Source organism: Varanus komodoensis, unplaced genomic scaffold (genome assembly GCF_004798865.1).
Source record: "Varanus komodoensis strain SLA01 unplaced genomic scaffold, ASM479886v1 scaffold8, whole genome shotgun sequence".
Taxonomy (NCBI): Eukaryota; Metazoa; Chordata; class Lepidosauria; order Squamata; family Varanidae; genus Varanus; species Varanus komodoensis.
The window spans coordinates 5,024,754-5,044,822 of NW_025336481.1; the positions used below are offsets into that span (position 1 = coordinate 5,024,754).

A 20,069-nucleotide genomic window follows, 5' to 3' on the forward strand; every position below is an offset into this window, starting at 1 on the left:
CCATCTATTTGCCAGGAAGTGAGAGGACCGGATGCCATGATCTTAGTTTTCTTAATGTTGAGTTTCAAGCCAACTTTTGCACTCTCCTCCTTCACCCACATCAAGAGTTCCTCTTCACTTTCTGCCATGAGAGTGGTATCATCTGCATATCTGAGGTTGTTGCTATTTCTCCCAGCAATCTTAATTCCAACTGGTGATTCATCTAGGCCCGCCTTTCTCATGATGTGCTCTGCATATAAGTTAAATAGGCAGGGCAACAGTATACAGCCTTGCCAAACTCCTTTCTCAATTTTGAACCAATCAGTGGTTCCGGGTCCAGTTCTCACTGTTGCTTCTTGACCCGCATATAGGTTTCTCAAGAGACAAATAAGATGATCTGGTACTCCCATCTCTTTAAGAACTTGCCACAATTTGTTGTGATCCACACAATCAAAGGCTTTAGCGTAGTCAGTGAAGCATTGCTGCTCAATGCAACAATGAGGATCATTAAAAAACTCTACAATTCATACCAAATGTGTGCCAATTTATTTCATGCTAATTTATTTGAAATTAAATTTGTTTTATTTCCCCTTCAGCACTGTCTTTGGAGTCAGGAAAAAGGGTGTGTGAGAACTCTTCTGAGAAATGCTGCTTGTTCTGAACAAGCTCTCTCTCTCTCTGACATCATAAAAGCAGAGAACTGGAGAAAGAACACGAAAAGGTTCTGCCAGCCAGGTTCTTCTCATGCAGCAGAGAGCACTGGATCCTTTGCGCAGTCAGAGATTGGCCCCAGCTAGGAAGCGGTGAACAGCTGGCATCCAGATGTTACCTTCGCATGGATAGTTATTTGACTCTCAGGTCTGCTTTTGTTGAAACTTATAGAATTGCTGCAGAGCTGTATTTCCAAGGTGTCCTTCATTGGTATGGATATATCCAAATGTATGTGTGTCTATTTTCCTCACTTCCCCCCTTTTCTTTTTATATTTGTTGTTAAAATTCCTCAATAAAAATTAATTTGAAAGCACGAGGGTGGCTTTGACAGGGAAGGGATAACAGGGACGGCATTCATGGTGGTGACAGAAATACAAAACCTCCAGGATCACAGCCAATATATGAAGCCCATCCTATGCGTGGTCACTTGGAAGCAAGTCGCACGGAATTCAGAGACCCTGTTCTCCTGTGGACGCAGACATGCGGTTTGACGCTGCAATCGTACTTCTCCCTCCAAGCACAAAGTCTGGAGTGCCAGTGCAATGGCAGCCCACGCGGCTGCAGCTCCGGAGAATCAGCCTCAGATACTCTGCCCTTTTTATTTGCCCACCATTTTAAGAACGAGGAATTTTAATCTGGTTTTTAACCATCCAGTCGCATTTTGTTCTTGTTCTTGTTCTCGACTTTGTTTTCATTGGTGATAGGTTACTGTTGATTGTATGTATATTCTTAATTATTGTTAATCGTTGTTTTGATTATGGATTGCTTGTTTTGATTTCTGTAAGCCGTCTTGAGATGCTATGCATATAGGACGGGAAATAAACATTTTAAATATATATAGTCCATGTATATATATATATATATATATATATATATAGAGAGAGAGAGAGAGAGAGAGAGAGTTCCTCTCTATATATATCATATATATATTTCATATGTATATACATACACATACATATTTCATATATATATATTTCATATATACACACATATATATTTCATATATATATATTTATTAAAACATTTTTATGCCGCCCCATTCGCCGAAGCCTCGGGGCGGCTTACAACAATAAGTTAAAATAAATCAAAAATATAAACATTAAATTAAAAATACAAAAATACAGTATAAAATAAGCCACCCTGGCCAGATAAAATCCAATAATATTAACAGTTAAAATGCCGCTTGAATAAAAAGGTCTTCGCCTGGTGCCAAAAAACAAATAACGATATATATCACACACACGTATATATCACATATATAAATATACACATCATATATATACACACACACACACACACATCATATATATATAGTTCATATTCCACTGGATGTGATACTGGGGACAAAAGTTTCTGCCTTCCTGCCCTGCTTCTTGGGTTCCAGAAGCATCTGTTGGCCACTGTGGGAAACAGGTTGTTAACTTTAAGTGTGCAATCCTTTCTACTGCATGTTTGGAAAGACAAAAATCCCACAACTCCTGGCATGGTTGGTTGGAGAATCCCTGGAATTGTAGGACCCCTTTCTGTCTCAACATAAATAAAATTGTCCCCTAAATTGGTCTCACCCAGAAGGTATTTTTTTTAAATGTTCTTTTCTTTTGGGAACATTTTCTTTTCTTTTGCCTTTGCCACTGATTCAAGTTTGAAAATAGCAAAAGGATCAGCCAGCAGGAGCCACACATTTCAGCAAAAAGCGGAGGTGAATTTTGACAGAAAATGCTAAAATATAGACATACAATTGTGAGGGCTTATTATGAAGGTTCAGTGAGACAAAGGGAAGATGAGTAGCAAAAAATGCTGGCTAGCTAATGTTTCCCATTTCCAGATGGGAAATAGGCTCTCCAGAGTATACTCAGAATGCTGCTGAGACACGGCGGGTCTCCCTATTGTCTTATGTAAACGGAAAGATGTCTTAGGATTCATCCACCAGTTCCATATGGGCAGTGCTTTTTTTGTCATAGAAAGGGCCGGAACAGAGTTCCTGTACCTTTTTTCAACAGATTTTCCAAGTTTTAAAAGTAACTTTTGAAAATTTGATGTTTGGTCCACGTGGATTTGAATCGCCCTGTCGAGCGTAGCGGCTTAAAACGGTGCATGCGGGCTGCTTGTGTGTCGAGTCCGATGCCTGCGTACTTCGTCTGCGCTGGTTGTGATGGCGCTGCTCGGCTTGTGATGCTGCTCGGCTTGTGACTGGTCGTGTGGTCGCGCGCCGAGTGCTTACTGCGGGCGGCGACCGTTGTGTGTTGTTTCACAACTGACGTGTGTGTACAGTGATTGACTATGTGCGAAAGGTAAATAGTTTCATGAGTTCCGGCACCGTTTTTCTTACAAAAAAAGCACTGCATATGGCTGTATACTGTAGGCGAAGCTGTGCAGTGGAAAATAAGCTCTCTTCTAGGAACATTAGTCTATTCTCACAGACCTTCCTGAGCATCCTTACAAGCTTTTAAGCAAAGTCAAGCACTCCAAGAACATAAGAAGTGCTAAATCAGACCAAAGGTCTTTGTAGTACACCACAGGGGCTACCCAGAGGCCTCTGGGATAGCAGCGAATACCACACGAGCAGGGCTTTTTTTGCCATAGAACGCACCGGAACAGCGTTCCGGCACCTTTTTTTGACAGATTTTCCCAAGTGATTGTGAATCGCCCTGTTGGGCGTAGCAGGTCAGCAGCAAAAATCATTAACATAGTCCCTGCGGGTTGCTTGTGTGTTGGCGCTGATTGTGAGGGCGCTGCTCGGCTTGGGATCGGTCGAGTGGTCGCGCGCTGAGTGCTTACTGCCGGCGGCGACCATTATGTTTATGTGTGTGTAGAGTGACTGGCTACATGCAAAAGGTAAATAAGTTGTTTATTTCAAAAAAAGATGGTGAATTGAAAATCTTTTTTAGTGTAAAAGTGTGACCCCAAGACGTGAGTTCCGGCACTTTTTTTTTTACAAAAAAAGCACTGCAAATGAGTATATTAGCATCTTCATGCTCATGATTTCCAGCAACTGGGATTCCTAGGAATACTGCTTCTGATTCCGGAGGAAACAGCCATCCTGACTCGCAGTCATTTGGTAGCCTTCTCCTTCAAGTTGGCAGCCATTACTGTGTTTTGTCTGAAACATAATTTGAAAATCACCAACTTAAAGCTTCAGTGGTGGGGGGAAGGAATTTAAGGAGCATATTGCTAAAATATTGAGACAGGTAATGTAAATTCTTTAAAATACCAGAATAGTGAAACTGGCCAGGGAAGTGGCTGGAAAATTCATAGAAAAAGGTGAACGCTGTTTAAAATCATCCTTTTTCTGTTTTCACCCATTAGATACTGAGCTAATAGGAGAAACTGTCTGAATTGTTTAATCCATGTAAGCACATATCGTAAGTGTGTGGAACGTTTTTAATGTACAGAAAATGCTGTGAGATGCAGGACTTTTTTCTATCAAGCTACGCATGAGATTGTGCTATAAACAGATAACCTGTAATATATTATATGTAGGATATATGAGATATGTAGCAAAATGTAGTCGTACCACTAAATGTATGAATTATGAAGAGCTTTTCTATGAGAGGCATTTATTGTGTAGTTGTCATTCCCTAGTCATTTTTGTTCTTTAGACAATGTATTACCCTCCAGTTCCAATTCAGTGTCTAAGCAGCACTTTTTAGAGCAGGGGAAATGCAGCATTTGATTGTGAAGGTGAAAGAAAATGCTATTTCCTATTGTGTATTTGCACTATTCTGCTATACCACATTGCCACCTAGAGGTTATGTAACAGAAAAGCAAGAAGGGAAATACTTCTGGAATACTCCAATCTTAAATCCTGAGCTTAAGTGGACTCCGGGGGATGGTGGAGGAGCGGAAGGCCTGGAGGAATGTTGTCCATGGGGTCGCGATGGGTCGGACACGATTTCGCAACTAACAACAACAACAGTCTTAAATGTGTGACAAAATGAAAAGTAGATACCACCTCATGTAGAAAGCTCAAAATATATTTAGTGCATTGCCTCAAGAATCAGTCCGTATTCCATGGCCACGAGTAAACTCATTTCCATCAGGTTATTTCAGAGGTTTACATGTTCAATTTTTTTTCCTGCTCAAACATGTGTTGTACTTTTCCAAAATCTGGGATTCCCCTGAGCCTGCCGATAACCCCCTCCTACGTGCCGCTGGTGCCATTTTGGTTATGTAAAGGCTCACATACAGCAAAGGAGTGCACAGAATATTGAATAAAAGATGGCTAAGGCCCAGATAGTTTTGCTAATTGGCAAGGTAAGATTCAACAATACCATAATCCAAAGATTGTAAAATACATCCAGGAACCCCCTACATTTGAATCTTCATATAAACAGGCCATTCATTTCTTACCAGCAAATTCTAGAAGTTCTCTAAGCAAGCTTTCCCTGCAACTTGTTGAATTACAACTTCCATCAACCCCAGCCAGCATAGCCAATGGGAGGGTTCCAGACTTGGATGTCACCTGGCTTGCCTCTTTAATCAATGTTGCTTGTGGCATGACCTTTATTTATCCTATTATTAAAAGAAGAAAAGACCATTCATATCTGTAGCTTTTGATGGACTCATGGAATGATATTTGTCCAGAAATTACATGATTTTGAAGTTGCAGGAAACTTGGAGAACCTCAGACTCCTCACATCTCCAGCAAATAACATTTAATTACTCTCCAGTTATGCTATCTGCACTGAAAAATGCTCTACTGCTTATTAGTAATATGCTCCAGTCAATGTACCTGATGCTTTATTTATTTATGTATTTATCTACTGTATTTGCATGCCATCCCATTGCCTGGAGACTCTCCGGGCAGCACACAAAAAACAGACACAACAGTGTAACATAGCTATAGTGAAATAAATCAATAACATCTAAAACCACATAAAATCAACTAATATAAGATGCAAAACAGAAGAATAATATAAGCAACAATAAAACCAGCAGCAAAAAGCAAATTAAAACATAGTTCTAAAAGCAGATACTGAATTAAGATTCTTTACTTGGAGGTGAAAACAGAATGACGAGGGTACCAGTTGCACCTCTTTAGGAAAATAGTTTAAGATGAGGTGTGATAACAGAGAAGGCCCTTTTTCTTGCCTCCCTCACTCCATGTGGGGGGAGGGATAGGGCCTCAGTTGAGGATCTAAGTGGTCTGGTAGGGTAATATGGAGATAGGCACTCCTGCACGCATATGCATGGCATAACCAAACAGGCAGATCTCTGCCCCAAGGAGCTTACAATATGAATTCCATCAGGAGAGGATGATGGAAGACAGTAATACCAAAGGGTTCTATAAACCAGTAAGTATGGGGACAGGAACAGTGAATGCAATGTGTAACCACTTAAGGATGTAACGGTAAGGGGGGGGGGAAGCCTACATTTCCCAGCATGCCCCAAGAATTGCTCCTTAACGTTTAATTGACCAAAAAGGTGGCGATGTTAATCAGGCAGCATCGGGAAGAAATTGTTTTCATCCCACTTGCCCATCTCCGTTATTTCTGGCTCCCTTTTCTTTTTCCCGTCTCTCCCCCACCAAGGCCTCGCATCTCGGTTTTCAACACAAGTGTTTATAAAAGCTGCAAACAGGAACCACAATCCCCTTGAAAGGAGCATCCCCTCCTCTCACCTAGGAGTCGGACATGCCTCTGTTACGGCATCTGGTACCTGTCCTGCCCCACGTGCGTCCGTGCAAAGAGAGAAAAAAAATAGTGCTTTCTTTTTTTTGGGGGGGGGGTTGCTTGACAAATATCGATTTTGCTCCTCTGCAAATTTAACCGCTGGTGATTCGGCGAAAATGCACACGGCTGTTTAACGCACGTGCACCTCGAGACGGGCTGCAAATTTAAAAAGCCACAAAACGCCCGGGCCTCTTTCTCTGGCGCCCGCGTGCTCGGCCCCCACCCCGGCGTTTCTCTCTCTCTCTCTCTCCTCCTCGTCCTCCTCCTCCATCCTTCCTCCCACCTGCAGCCTCTTCTGCCTCCCTCCATAGCTTGCATCCGCCTTCCTTCTCTCTCCTCCTCCTCCCAGACTCCTTCTCTTCCTCTCCCCTCCTCCTCCCCCTTCCCTCTTCTCTCTGTACCGCAATGCTGTAGTGCGGAGGGGGGGGAGAGGGGGGTGACTGCATTGCGCCGTCACCGTCAATAGGTGGACCCCCTCCCGGTGCAATAAAGCCGCCGGAGCCGAAGCCGGCAGCCTCTGCTGTCCGAGATCGCAGCTGCCGGTAAGAGCTCCCGGAGCAAGCCGCGCAATAGCAACGCACGACCCCCCCCCCCCGGCTTTCTCTATCGGGGGGGGGGGGGGGGGCGAAGCAGATATAGCAAAATAGGAAAGGGGTTGGAACAGGTGCAGTCGAGGCGGGAGCGCGCGCGCGAATTCGGCTGAAGCTTCGGGAAAAGAGGATTTGTATGGGGGGGTGTGGGGGGTTACTCTGCTCGGTGTTTTGCCAGAGGCTGGGCATCTTCTGCGCCTTTCTGCAAGGAGGAGAAATAACGGGCATATTCTTTGTCGAAAAGGATGCTTTACAAGCTGGCTCCCCGTGCCTCTTGAGCTTTAATTCCCCCCCCCCCCCCCCGCCGCACCTAGGCGCACACCGCCGACTGCACGTTTGGCTTCGGAGCGCGATCCCTGATGTGCTTAAGCAGGAGCATGCCCGCCCCGGACGAAGCGAAGCCGTCCAAACGCCTGGGTGGATTCCAGACTGGATGTCGAGACGCTGCTATTGACGGTCTCCGGGCTGCGTTAGCCGCGTTGCTTCCAGGAAGGCGGCTTACTGCAAAGTCATCCTCCTCCCTCCCCCCCTCCCCCCATTAGATCGTTATGCCCCCCTCCCCCGTCGCACACATCCAGGGTCTTTGTAGCGTTTACAAAGTGAATCCCCCACACTTTTTTGCCTGCGTGTGCAGGGAAAGCAGTGCAAATGCTCCCCCCCCCGGCCCCCGTGCGGCTGGGCTTCCATTTGACCTTGCTACCCTTTCCCCCGCCAGATTAAAAGCTTTGCAAAATCACCTTGAAAATACTTAAAAATGCGTGGGTGGGTGTGTTGCGGCGGCGGCGCGAGTTGGGGATCAGAGGAGGGAGGGGCTTTGGGGGTGCTGTTTTGCATTTCGGCTGAATTTAGCATGTTCTCGCCTGGGGAGATTTATGCGGTGTTTAGCTTGCAGGAGATCTGAAATAGCCCAGGTTGGGTCATTCGGGTGTTTAAAAATAACCCATGGCAAAATGACGAGTGGGCGGGGGGGGGGGAGGCTGTCGAGATGATCCGCCAAACATGTGGGTGGCAGGTGTAAGGACCTATGGCGATCATGAGGCGGCCCTCCCCATCCTCAAAATATCCGGATAACCTTTTTTTGCCCAGTGACATAATGAATTTAGCTCCCTTCGGTTCTGAAATAATGATGCATGAAAGCGGTGGGGATTTATTTGTACGGATAGATGTTTCTGGAAGCAGATATGGTGACTTTATTATCTGAAATGTATTTGGAACTTGGAGCACCAGGATGTGGGAGATGCAAACAGCTGGCTTGCTGCAGCTGTTTTTTTGTTTTTGAGATTTTAAATTCATGCTCTCCTTTTTTCTCTCGCTTTCTACAGAGGAGGAAGGGTTTGCTACTCAGATATATAACTCGGGTCGATGGAATTGGATTTATACTGGCAAATTGATTTCAAAGGTTTTTATTTATTGAAATAAAATATTTAAGCTCAGAGTCACAAAACTGCTTTTCTTGTTGAGGTTTGCCATGATGCCATTTTTCAAAAGATTTGGATCACTTGGGTGCCATGCTTCTGTATCTTGGGAAGAAATCCAATTCCTCATTCCCTTTTTGCTTGATCCTTCTGTGCACAGTTGAATTCTAGTTCACCAGCTCCAGGGAAGCACATGGAAAGCTATTTCTGGCTCTTTCCATTTGTGGACACCATATTGTCTGTTCCGAAGATGAGCTTATTGGAACATTGCTAGGGAGGATTTGAATTTTACACGGGCGGGTCCTGCTTCATACTCTCCCATTCCTTAGGAATTAGTGTATAAAGCAGAGTAGGGGTTTGGTTTTCTAATTTGGCTCTTTTGGGGGGATGATAGGAGAGCACACACTTGGTGAATAAATGTGTGATGTTGTAGAATGTGTCTTTCCTGTTCGGAGTGGTTTATCTGGATGGAGCAGCTGAGCACCCTCCAGGGTGTGACATCTGTGAGTCAAATAAGGTTACTAGTTGTAAAAAAGCCCTTTTAGGAAGGAGGGGACATTGCTGCCTTCTGGCTGGCGGTGTGATAGTTAATATGGACGTGGCTGAATGTAGCTTATAGGAAGAAAAGAGAAATGGGCCCCTGTCCCCACTGAAGAAGGGGCATCGCTTCCAGGTTCAGTTACGTGGATGAAATACATACGGGTGGTCCTGGAAAACGGCTGGGAAGCTTCCAGCTGGTACAGAATTTGGTTGCAAGGATTCAGATGGCTTTCCCTATGTGGAGCCATCTTACATCAGGTCGGAAGGAGCTCCACTGGCTGCAAAATGCCTCATTTGTTGTTATTCAAGGGGCTGCCACTTCGCTTTAAAGGCCTAGTGGCTTGGGGTTCATCTGTCTCAAGCAGCATTTCTTTTTGTATCAGTCTGCATTGCATGAAGGAAACTGCTGTGTTTCATCTATAAAGTGAAATACATTTAACATTTGCGGGGGGGGGTCTTCTCAGTGGTACACCCCAACTCTGGAATGTCCTCATTTAGGGTGTCTGTTGCCCATGTTGCCTTCTTTTTGGCACTGGCTTAACCCTAATTAGACCAGGCATTTTTAGATGATATGTATAACCTGCTGAAGTCACTTTATTGCTGCGTTTTTCAAATTGCATTGGTTGCTTTTACTCACTAATTTATTTTATGTTGTTGAATATTGAATACTTAATTTTTGTGCGTAGTGCATTGAAAACCCCTTTTCTGGGCATAGCTTGGAAATGTCTTAAATAAATAAATAAATCCTTCTGCCTGGCCTACATTCAGGCTGCTCTTCACCGTAAAAGAGCTCTGTTGCTTAAGTGCAGACTTCGCTGTGTTACAGGAACCCCTCCAGCGTATTGTCCGTGGGGGACAGGAGACTGGAAAGGCTCGCTGTTGTGAGGCTGGTGCTGTGTTGTGTTCTGTTGCTCCTGGCGACATCTCTGATCTCCTCCTCCTCTGCCCTGTTTTTTTGCAGCCGCTGCTCCGTTTTCCATCCCTTAGCTAGCATCGGCTGCGAAGCACAAACACAAACCGAGAGGAAACATGGGGAAGGAAAAGACCCATATCAACATTGTTGTCATTGGACATGTGGACTCGGGCAAATCCACCACCACTGGCCATCTTATCTACAAATGTGGGGGCATTGACAAAAGGACCATTGAGAAATTTGAGAAGGAAGCTGCCGAGGTAAGACTTGTGTGTGCAAACACACATACAGACACACACGCACTCCTGCATGCACACATGACCTTCAGGTTTGCCCTTTTCTGTCTGGCTCAGAAAACCAGAGATAAAAAAGTATCAGTCCTCTAAGCATCTTTCCAAGTCTAGAATATTCTTTTCTGCATTGTTGTTTTTCTCTGCCTTCCTTTTTTCTTCCTTCCTTAAAAAGAATGGTCTTTCCTCCGATTTCCTTCGTTCCTTTTTTATGATTCAGGCACTGAAGCTGGTAGAACAAACGGGTGCCCTTCATCTTGCACCTGAGTTGCTAGCCAGCCACACCTATTGCTTTGCACTGTGTTTGTGTTGATAACATTTGTGTGCGTGGTTCCAGATCTATTGTTTGTTTGTGTTTGGACACACTAGCTTTGTGGGTTAAATGTAAATCCAAGAACAGGATCCTCCTATTAGAAGAGCAGCTGCTAAGGGTGAATTTCCATGCTCTTATCCTCTCACACTAGAGGTTAGAAACTATAATTATTCTGTGGCTAATGCTTGCATTAATGCCTTTCCAGCTTCCCTGGCAGAACCACCAGTTTTCAGAAGCTGTCAGCAAGTCTTTTCTGTTTGGTAATCTGTGACTGTTTTTCTTTCCTTAATTTCCTGGGACATAGTTATATAAAGCTTAATCTAGTGATAATAAGCTACATCCAAAATTAGGCAGGTATCTTCCAAGCAACCCCCCCCCCCCCGTTCTGGAGCAGGTGTGGATGCATGCAATAGCTGCCAGGTAGAGGGGAAATCATGGCAGATTTCTATTCTGCTGGTTGACCCCGCCTAATAACTATACATTTCTTTACCAGGCCCAAGGGATCCTAACTCTCCAGCAGCAAAATCAGAATTGTGAGTCGCACGCACATGCACAGTGATATTTTGCAAAAGTTAATTTATATTTTAGTCAAGGCACTAGAATGGAGGGCTGGCACCTGTGTTGGCCACCAAAGCTCCATCCCTGATCCTGGAAATCTGTTTCAGTCTCCTCTCTGTCTCTTGGGATCTGCCAGCTGCTTTTACCCACGCACTTTGAGGCACAAGGACTAGGTGCTTGGTTTTTGTTTTTGTCAACACAACAGCTCAGGACGCTGCGTTCTGCTCACGGGGCCACTCCCACTCTCTGTTGGAAAAGGCCTGAATGGTGCTTTGCCTGCTTCAGAAGCATCCTCTCCACCCACCTCCTGATAAACTCACCTTTTATCAGAGAACAAGGTGCCTGCCTTGCCGAAGCCCCAGGGCCAGTCCTCCGAATCTCCTGGACGAAGGAAAGGGAAGAGGTTTGCTGCTGTCGATACTGAGCTAGACTGCACTGTACTAAGGCAGCTTCCGATCTTCCAACATTGTAAGGTCAGAGCCCGTGCAGTGAGGAAAGGAGGAATTTTCAGGGCTGCTGACCAGCATTATTTTGGGAGGATTCCCCACGCTCAGATAGTGGTGACAGAGCATGAACCAAGCCCTGTCCACAGCATCTCCTGAAAAGACGTCTTGGTACATCCGCTCCAGGCCTAGTAGGCAGCAGTACCACAAAGATGGGCCACGTTCTTAACTGAAATGTTGGATGTGGGAGGAACTGTTCCTTGTGTCACCATCTACCCAGTGGCGAATTTCTATCGAATTGAAGCTCTAACTCCCCATCCATTGGCAAGTGGCCCGAACTAATTCGGTGGAGAGGGGACTGCTCTCTGCACATGCTCAGGATCACTATTGCACGTTTCTTGCCCTGAAAGCAGGTTCTGGGAGTTGTGGCGTAGTAAGCTGAGAATATGACCTGCTCAGTCTGTAAACTTGGGTTCCTACATTCTGATCTTCCTAACAGACCATATGGCCTGGCCCAAAACCCATCACCAGAAACATCCTCTTTATGGCTGCCAGAATGCAGTAATTCTGTGATAAGCCTAGTCATGACATTTATCCCAAAGCTTTACTGAAGTGGGCAGTAGGATGAATTTCCCTTTTCATTGAGTATGATCTTGAGAAACAAGAGTGGAGCTTTGTTTCTTAACATGGCCAGAGATTTACTACTGGCTAACCATTCGAGGACAATTTGGTGTTTTTTTTTTTTAATTCAGTTTTGCATGATCCAGATACTGAGAAACCGCTCTTCCTGCCCAGGAAGATCACATGCTGTTTTTGCCAGACAAGAAAAATGGAAGGGCGTGAACCACTGATAAAACAGTAGCAGTGCAGGGATGCCTGGTGAGTGAGGTGGAGTGAAACTAGGTCAGCTGTATGAGGATAATGCAACATTTCCAGGATAATCGTTAATATATTAATTTTGCACGTGTAGTGTAACTTCTGATCTACTGCATAGCCTTAGGAAAAGTTGAGACACCCCACCTCTGCAGTCTGTGCTAGCTAAGCCAAAGACTAAATATGAGCCCACAAACCTGAATTAGAGCTTAACTCTGCTTCAGGTTTAAACCAGCGCCAAACTGGCTCAGTTCTCTTGAGAAACCCGAGCACCGTGCTTGCAGCTTCATGAGGTTGCCAAGCATTCTGCTTGAGAGAGCCTTCAAAGTTGGTGTAGATGTTCTTTCTTAATGTGGGGGGAATGCAAGATATATTTTTTCCTGCTCCTCCCCAAATAGCTACTGCACTCTTTCATGTGTCCTTTAGATGTTTACTTATACACTGAAAATAAGTGGGAATTTTTTTCAGACATCACATTAGAATTAGCTTGAGGTGTTGTCATCCTTCAGCTCTAGTTTGTGCATTCTTTTCTTGCTTTAATTCATTTTATTATCTATTTATTTAAATCTTTTTAGACCATCCCTGAAGAAGGGTTTTAAAGAATTTAAAGTTTGCTTACAAGTTTGTGATGATGTAGTTGGTCCTAATACAGATATTATTAAAGATATTTAATATACAGATATTATTAAATTACTCTATTGTGCTTCTTGTATTTTTCCCTAATGGACCAACATTTACAATTTCCTGGCCATTTGATCCTGTTCTTAATTTCATTGAGCCCCTCTTAATTAACTCATTTCTTATTGGGATCATGGCTGCACACTCATTATATATATTTTTTTAAAGTTGCAGGAATTAGTACCAGTCTTAGCAGTTTGCTAGGTCATTATTATGGGTAGGAAGAGAGTTTGAATTTGATCCAAGTCCATAGATTTATTACATGGCCTTGAGCAAGTCATTTGATCTCAGTTGCACCTTTTAAAACTGGGTAACAGGGAGGATCTGCCAGAATTGTAGTAGGGAAAGAAGGAAGCTGCCTCGCATAATCTTGCCTTTCACAGCAGTCTTCCCTCATCTTGGAAGAGAGGCAGTGTAATGTAATGGTTACAGTGTTGGACGGGGGCCTGGAGAGCCATGTTTGAGTCCCCACTTGGTCCCAAAGCTCACTGGGTGACTTTGGGCTAGTTACTAACTCCCTACCTAACCTACCTCACAGGGTTGTTGTGAGGATAAGAGCAAGAGGAGAATAATGTAATCTACCTTGAGTTCATTGATGCACTGGCGCAATAGCAGACTAGCGACTGAAAGTGCTGGAACGTCAACTGTGTGTAAACATTGCAGACTCCCTGGCAATACAGATCATATGCTAAAACATAAAATCATTGCAGGAAGAAATGCGGGATAGAAGTATAATAAATAAAATAAATAAGAGTGGGATGATGGGATGAAATGTGGGCTTACCCTTCCCTGTGCATAACTTCTCCCCCTTCCTGTATCTTCCTACGGCAGAAGAGCCTTCTTTTCCCCTCTGTTTTGCCCGTTGGTAAAATGAGGGAGTTACAAAAGGGAAGCCTTGGCAGGGGTTCAAGACTGCTGGCTAACTGAGCATGTTCAGTGACTGTATCTCACATTCTTTCCTGGGATTAGTTGTGAAAAGCTGCCCTCGTTCTATGGCTTCTTCACCCACTGGTAGCTCATTTAACTGAAATAAACACACATTCTCTCTCTGGTTTACCTCCGCTTCCATATTTTCCCCCATTTCTGTCTTGTCTACCTACTGTTGGCTTCACAGTGGAAGCCCCTCGGGGCAGAGGCCTGCTACCCCAATACTTTATGGAGCTCCGTTCTATATAACGTGTCTCCAGCCTATGACAGCCCAATGAATAAGTGCCTTCCACGTTGTCCTGTCCAGGATAGCCCTGCTCAGCTCTTGTGAATTCTGGCCTGTGGCTTCCTTTACGGAGTCCGTCCATCTCATAGCTGCTCTTCCTCTCCTTCCACGACCTTCCACTTTCCCTCGCACGATGGACTTCCCCAGGGAGTCTTGCCTTCTCATGATGCACCCAAAGTAGGGCAGCCTCAGTTGTGTCCTTTTTGCATCCAGGGAAAGCTGCTTGATTTGATCCAGGGCCTCCATGTTTGCTTTCAGTCAGTCCAGGCTGTTTGCAAAGCTATACCAAAATATATATTGTTCAAGGATAGGCTGGACGTCCACATGGTGGGCATGTCGTGAGCGGAGCCGACTGGTGCCGGAGGTCAGACTAGATGGCCCCGGAGGCCCCTTCTGCCTCGCTCTGTTTCTATGTTTCTATATCGTGGGGTTGGTGGGAGGCAGACCCTGGTGCACCAGAGGACTCCTGGCCAGTTCCTAGTCGAGCGCTTAGCGCCTGCTGGATGCTGAGATCCTGAAAAGAAAGGATGGACCAGGAGCACAAGAATCTGCCTTCTACAACTGACAGACCACATTGATCCACCCCGGTGTTTTGAGACTGACTGACAGAAATGCTCTGGGTTGCAAGGAGTGCAAGATGGAGATGCTGTAGTGAATGCAAGGTGGTCTTGCAAAGCCCCTCCTGTGTCCCTGAGCAGGATTCAGAACCGTGGCATGGGTAGCTTTAGAACAGAACAGCATAGTTAGAAGGGGCCATGAAGGCCATCGGGTCCAGCCCCCTGCTCTTGCAGGACACCGTGTTACACCATCCCACCCAGGTGGCTGTCCAGTTTCTTCTTGAATGTCCCCAGTGTGGGAGAGCCCACCTCCTCTCCAGGCAGCTGGTCCCACTGTTGCATTGCTCTGACAGTGAGGAAGCTTTTCCTGATGTCCAGCCTGAATCTGGGTTGTCGCCACTTGAATGGATTATTCTGTGTCCTACAGTCTGGCATCGGCAAGAAGAGATCTTGGCCTTCCTCTTTGCCTTAACTGTTAGCAGATTCTGAGCCGGTGAATATAAGACACTGGGATTGATCATTGTGAATCTAGTTAAATTCTAGATAATGCTGAATCTTGTGATGCTTATTGTAAGAAGCATAAATTGTTTACTGGGTTAAAAGGGCTGTATGAATGGTAAATAGAGGTGTGATTATTTCTTAAGGATTTATATGCTGCCATTGAATCAAATGATCCTCAGGGTGTTTAACAACATGGAATGGTCCACACCCAAGTGCGTGTGGCAAGACTAGGCTTCAGGGTCTCGCAATGGTGGTCAGGAAAGCTCTGGTGATTAGTGCAATTCTGCAACCGTACTTCACTAGTGGGGTCAGAATTCAGTAACCTGACTGTTCCCTTTTTTATGCATTTCAAAACTTAGCAAGTTTCTAGCCCTTAAGGTTGATAAGGGAAACCTATAAATATGTAAGCAGCAATATGTCGTAAAATTATGATGTCTTCTAGAGCTCAAGGGGCAGGATCTGAATCCTTCTGCACACATACCTGCTTTTCTCCAGAAACAATAACTGACACGAAAGAGGGAAGAGGATGTGAAGTCACGCATTTTGCACTTTTTAAGCAAGTCACAGAACTTGTCCTTTCCTGGTGCATAATTTGTTTTTATTTATATTTAATGCAGAATAGACATGGTCACATAAAGTTGGTGCATGAGGCTGGCGTGTGAGAATGACAGGCAAGATTTCCTTGCCTTGCTGTGTAATTTCTGGCTAGGCATCACGGAGGCCAAAAAATGTCTCCATGACATAGAAAAGAGACGCCATTTCCGAATGACGTCTGTTAAAACTCACAGCTACGTAGTCTGACTTCTTGTATTAGAACTGTGAGCGGAATCGCAATAAATTCTTAATGCTACTGTTGCTATCATTCCCCAAATACAGTTGTTCTGTTCTTTGCAAAGACAGATGCTTAATGTCTGATGAGTCTCAAAGAAATTGCAGATTGCCTTTGATGTCCAAACCATTGCATCAGAAAGCAAACTGGCTTGATTTTTCTTCTCCTTTTTGAGCCCCAAGAATAATACACGATTATTCCATTTGTGTGTCTTGTCTTTGCTGAAAATCTTCCCTTCCTCAGTGTATTCTACCTTGCTTAGATGTCTGCATAATAACTAAGCTTCTGGACTATTAAAAAATAATATTTTCATTTAGCACTCTCATGCCTATTTATCCAGTTTTCCTGTTTTTCATATATCTGGAGGTTTGATCTGTCTGTTTAATATAGTTACAGCCTAATTAATGCATGAGCAACTTGTTAACAATACAGGCTCATGGATTTCTTAGGAGAAGGGCGGACTTTAAAGACTCCCATTTGTCTGTAGGTTAAGGGAACTGAGAGTTAAAGCTGTTAAAATTACATTTGTGCTGGAATAGTTTAAAAGTGCCTTTACATGTACTTCCCCTGATTTTCAGGATAATGCTTGGTTTATGTTAGATTTAATAAAATGAAAACAGGTTATTTTCAGGGGTAGCAAATGGCTTGTCACCATTTTTTTTTTTTTGTCATGATGTAGTCAGACTTATCTCTGCCATCATGTGGGCTGGATGCTTAAAAAAAAATGAGGGTTTTGAAAGCATTCAAAATGGCTAACCGTTCTGAGGGCAAGCTAATATTTCTGTGTATCCTCCGTCAAACCAGCCATAGATAAGTACCAGCAAAGGGAATGCAGCAGGAGCGAGTCTTTTCTGAAATGACCTGCTATTTCTTTAAATCAATCGGGGAAGCCTTGTGCCACAGTAGAAAATGCAGAGGGAGGTGAACCTGCTATTAATAGCCAATTGACTGCTTTCAGACTCCATTTTCTAATGCAGGGTTGTGGATGGGGTATTCCTTTTCACTCAGTTGCGTTGGTAGGAAATGGAGGCCGACTCTATCTAATAAGATTTTCAAAGGTGCTGTTTAACTAGCTTTTAACTAGCTTTTCATTTTTATTTTTACAAAGGAATAACAGAATGGAAGACAATTCTTGGCTCAGAGAATACGGATAGCAACAGTTTGGAGGGCTTTTTCTTTCCTTTTTTTTTTTAAACCCTCTTTGTGGTGTTAACAATATGATTGCTTCTTCAGTCCAACTAAAGCAAGACATCTCAGAGTGTAACAGAGCCCTTACTATGCTGAGCTAGAAAATACAGGCTTTTATTTTTTGGCTAGCGATCTCTCTGGGAAATTGAATATAGCCAAAAGAAAAGAGGGAAGGGTGGGAATTCTGCCAAATAGAGGTTGGGCATTGTCTCAGAGAGATGTGTGATACAGCAAAATGGAGTATGTTCCATGTTCAGCCAGAAGAGACTGTTTGGTCTGATGTGAGAGATACATTTCCATTTCCCTTTATCATCAGTCATTTGGATTGTGTTCCTCCCTTACGAGATCGTAGCAATCTGTAATTGAGCCCAGTCTTTCAGCTCTGCTAAATTAAAGACCAAATTAATTTCAACCATCTTGAGCTTAATTGTGGGTACATGTTCAGCATCAAAGGCCTCAATTGCAAGGTGACTTGTTAGTTTTAGCATGGTTCTCACTGAAACCTTTCAATAACAGGTTTTGCATATCTGTGTGTTTGTTTTCAGCAAGGTTTCTGGTGCAATTTAAGTACCATTAGACATTCTGCGGAGTTGATTTTTCATGTGTGATAAGCTGATTAATAATGTTGCCCTATTATAGTCTAGTATTAATATGAAACAGTTAGAAATTCTCAGAGCTGTGTATATGTTTTAGTAGGCATAGAAGTTAGCAACCATGCACTTGAATTAAAAAATCACACACCAAGTTTCTAGCCCTTATGCTTGAAGTAGCATGAAATCTCAGAAGCCTTGTCTGAAGAGGCAGTGGGAGAGAGGCCTCAGAATACTTACCGTATTTTGCTCTATAAGACGCACCTGGTTTTAAGAGGAGGAAAACAAGAAAAAAATATTCTGAATCAAATGGTTTACTAAACTATTTAATAAACTATAACAGAATACAGTAATACCATGTTTCAACCTTGTAAAGTGAACAGCAGTCAACAGTGGTATTAAGAACCGTCATCACTGTCATTAACAAAAGAGAGACTTTAAAGTTCGAGTACTCTTCTAGTTTTCGTTGAACCCATAGAATTCATCATCAGAGTCAGAATTTATGAAGCTCTGTTGCTCACAATCACTGACATCACTTTCTTAGTCAGTAGTGGAACTATTGAAGGAATCCACAATCTACACCAGTTATACAAGAGCTGCTGCAGACAATTCAACAACAAATCTAAAAAAGCCAGTAATGTCCACGCTGCCCTACTAGTAAATAATAGAAAAAAACTTCTGACAAAAAATGAGATATTGTACAGTAAATCAAACACACAGCGGACTAAGTAGCCTTTGAAGAATAAACTTCATACACGAAGGTAATGCTGTTCAAATAACCACTGATCCAAAAAAAAATGTGTCTGATCAACTAACAGATAAATGATCCATGGAAAGCTTCCCGATAATCACAGGCACATTCCCCATCACTTCCCCATGGGCTTCATTAAAAGATGGGTTGCCATTTGAAAACACACACCGACCTGTGATTAACAGCTCTCACCTGCGCCAGAGGAGGGGGACGGGGCAGGGCGTGCCGAGTGCGTGCCGGCCAGGTGGGGCCACGTGGTGCAGGCGGCCGGCAGCGTCCCGGGCGTCAGGTGCACACACATTCGCTCTATAAGACGCACAGACATTTCCCCTTACTTTTGAGGGGGGAAAAAGTGCGTCTTATAGAGCGAAAAATACGGTACTCCTTCCCATAACTTGGTGAGCATGCAGGCTTCCAGAATATTCTCTGCCTTTGGGTGTAGCCTTTTCACAAACATCCCATGCTCCCTGGAGACTTTCTCTAGAGACCCATAAGGCATCCAGGCTGAACTGCTGCAAAACATTGATCCCGGATTCCAGGCTTGTCTTTTGAAGGGCACAGTATGTCTGTCCGATTCTTCCGGTCATGCAACACCAGTTCGTTCCCCGTGCTTCTAGCTTCCCTTTCTCTTAGGGTCAAACTGCATGCTTCAGTAAACATGTAGTTGGATATCTGGTGCATTTTTTGAAAAACTGGAAATAGTCACGGGGTGTGTATGGTGTGCTGGTTGGAATCCCAGGGAGGTGGGCAATTGCTGGGTGGGCAGGCGTAATGGTCCCAATCCTGCATTTGCTGCTTGTAGTAAAGAAAAGATCCATGTTACATTAAATTGCATGCTTAACATTGCAGCTAGTTTGGCCCCAAGTGCCATGCAGTGATCTCAGCTCGCGGGGGGGCGGGGGAGATTGCTCTGAGCTGTGTCACTTTGGACCAACGGCTGATAACCCCGCACAAACCTCGCCCTTAAAGGCCCTTCTTTGTTTCATGCTTAATGTTTATACTGCCCTTTGGTCAAAGGTGGAGCTGGAGAGGCTGGCTGAGCGGTTCAGCAGAGACGGTGCTGGATACTTACATAGCTTGTTCCTTGCAGTGCGAGTGTCTCCGTGCTTTCCCTGTTCATTTCAGTGGGGCTTAGTGCTTAGGACTGGATCCTTAGATGGAAACACTGGCTTTTTCCAGCTGGCTTTTCCCAGCCGTGATAGGGAAAGTCCACAAAGATCTAAGCACAGATCTAAGCTCTGTAACTATCTAAACTGTCTCTAGTTCCAGCATCCTGGAGATTTGTTCTTGTTGAGCCAGGAAGTACCCCTGCCCCACCCCGCCCCGCCCCGTGCCAAGACCCTTATCTTCATTATGGACTAGAATTCTTGCATTTTTTCCTGACTCTCCTCCGAGGAGCAACATGCATAGAGGTTATTCCATTTTATTCTAAGAATAAACTCAGGGGTTGATAGGCTGAGAGAGA

General features: G+C 44.1%; 1 protein-coding gene and 1 long non-coding RNA gene across 3 annotated transcripts in view; one reads left to right on the forward strand and one right to left on the reverse strand.

The window, feature by feature from the left end:
- Window positions 1-1,293: 1,293 nt before the first annotated feature.
- On the reverse strand, window positions 1,294-7,416 carry LOC123036104. 2 transcript variants are annotated; one of them, XR_006417096.1, is made up of 3 exons: window positions 7,263-7,416; window positions 5,041-5,202; window positions 1,294-1,488 (listed from the first exon to the last, which is right to left on the reverse strand). It is a non-coding gene; the product is annotated as an uncharacterized LOC123036104 (long non-coding RNA). The 2 variants fall into 2 exon arrangements; XR_006417097.1 differs by lacking the exon at window positions 1,294-1,488 and adding an exon at window positions 3,599-3,790.
- Window positions 6,762-20,069, forward strand: part of EEF1A2 (eukaryotic translation elongation factor 1 alpha 2) — a 29,384-nt gene continuing 16,076 nt past the window's right edge. Inside the window, exons 1-2 of the mRNA XM_044455106.1 lie at window positions 6,762-6,904; window positions 9,869-10,080. Coding sequence (XP_044311041.1) covers window positions 9,937-10,080 — 144 coding nt within the window. The 5' untranslated portion in view covers window positions 6,762-6,904; window positions 9,869-9,936. The remainder of the gene's footprint in view (window positions 6,905-9,868; window positions 10,081-20,069) is intronic.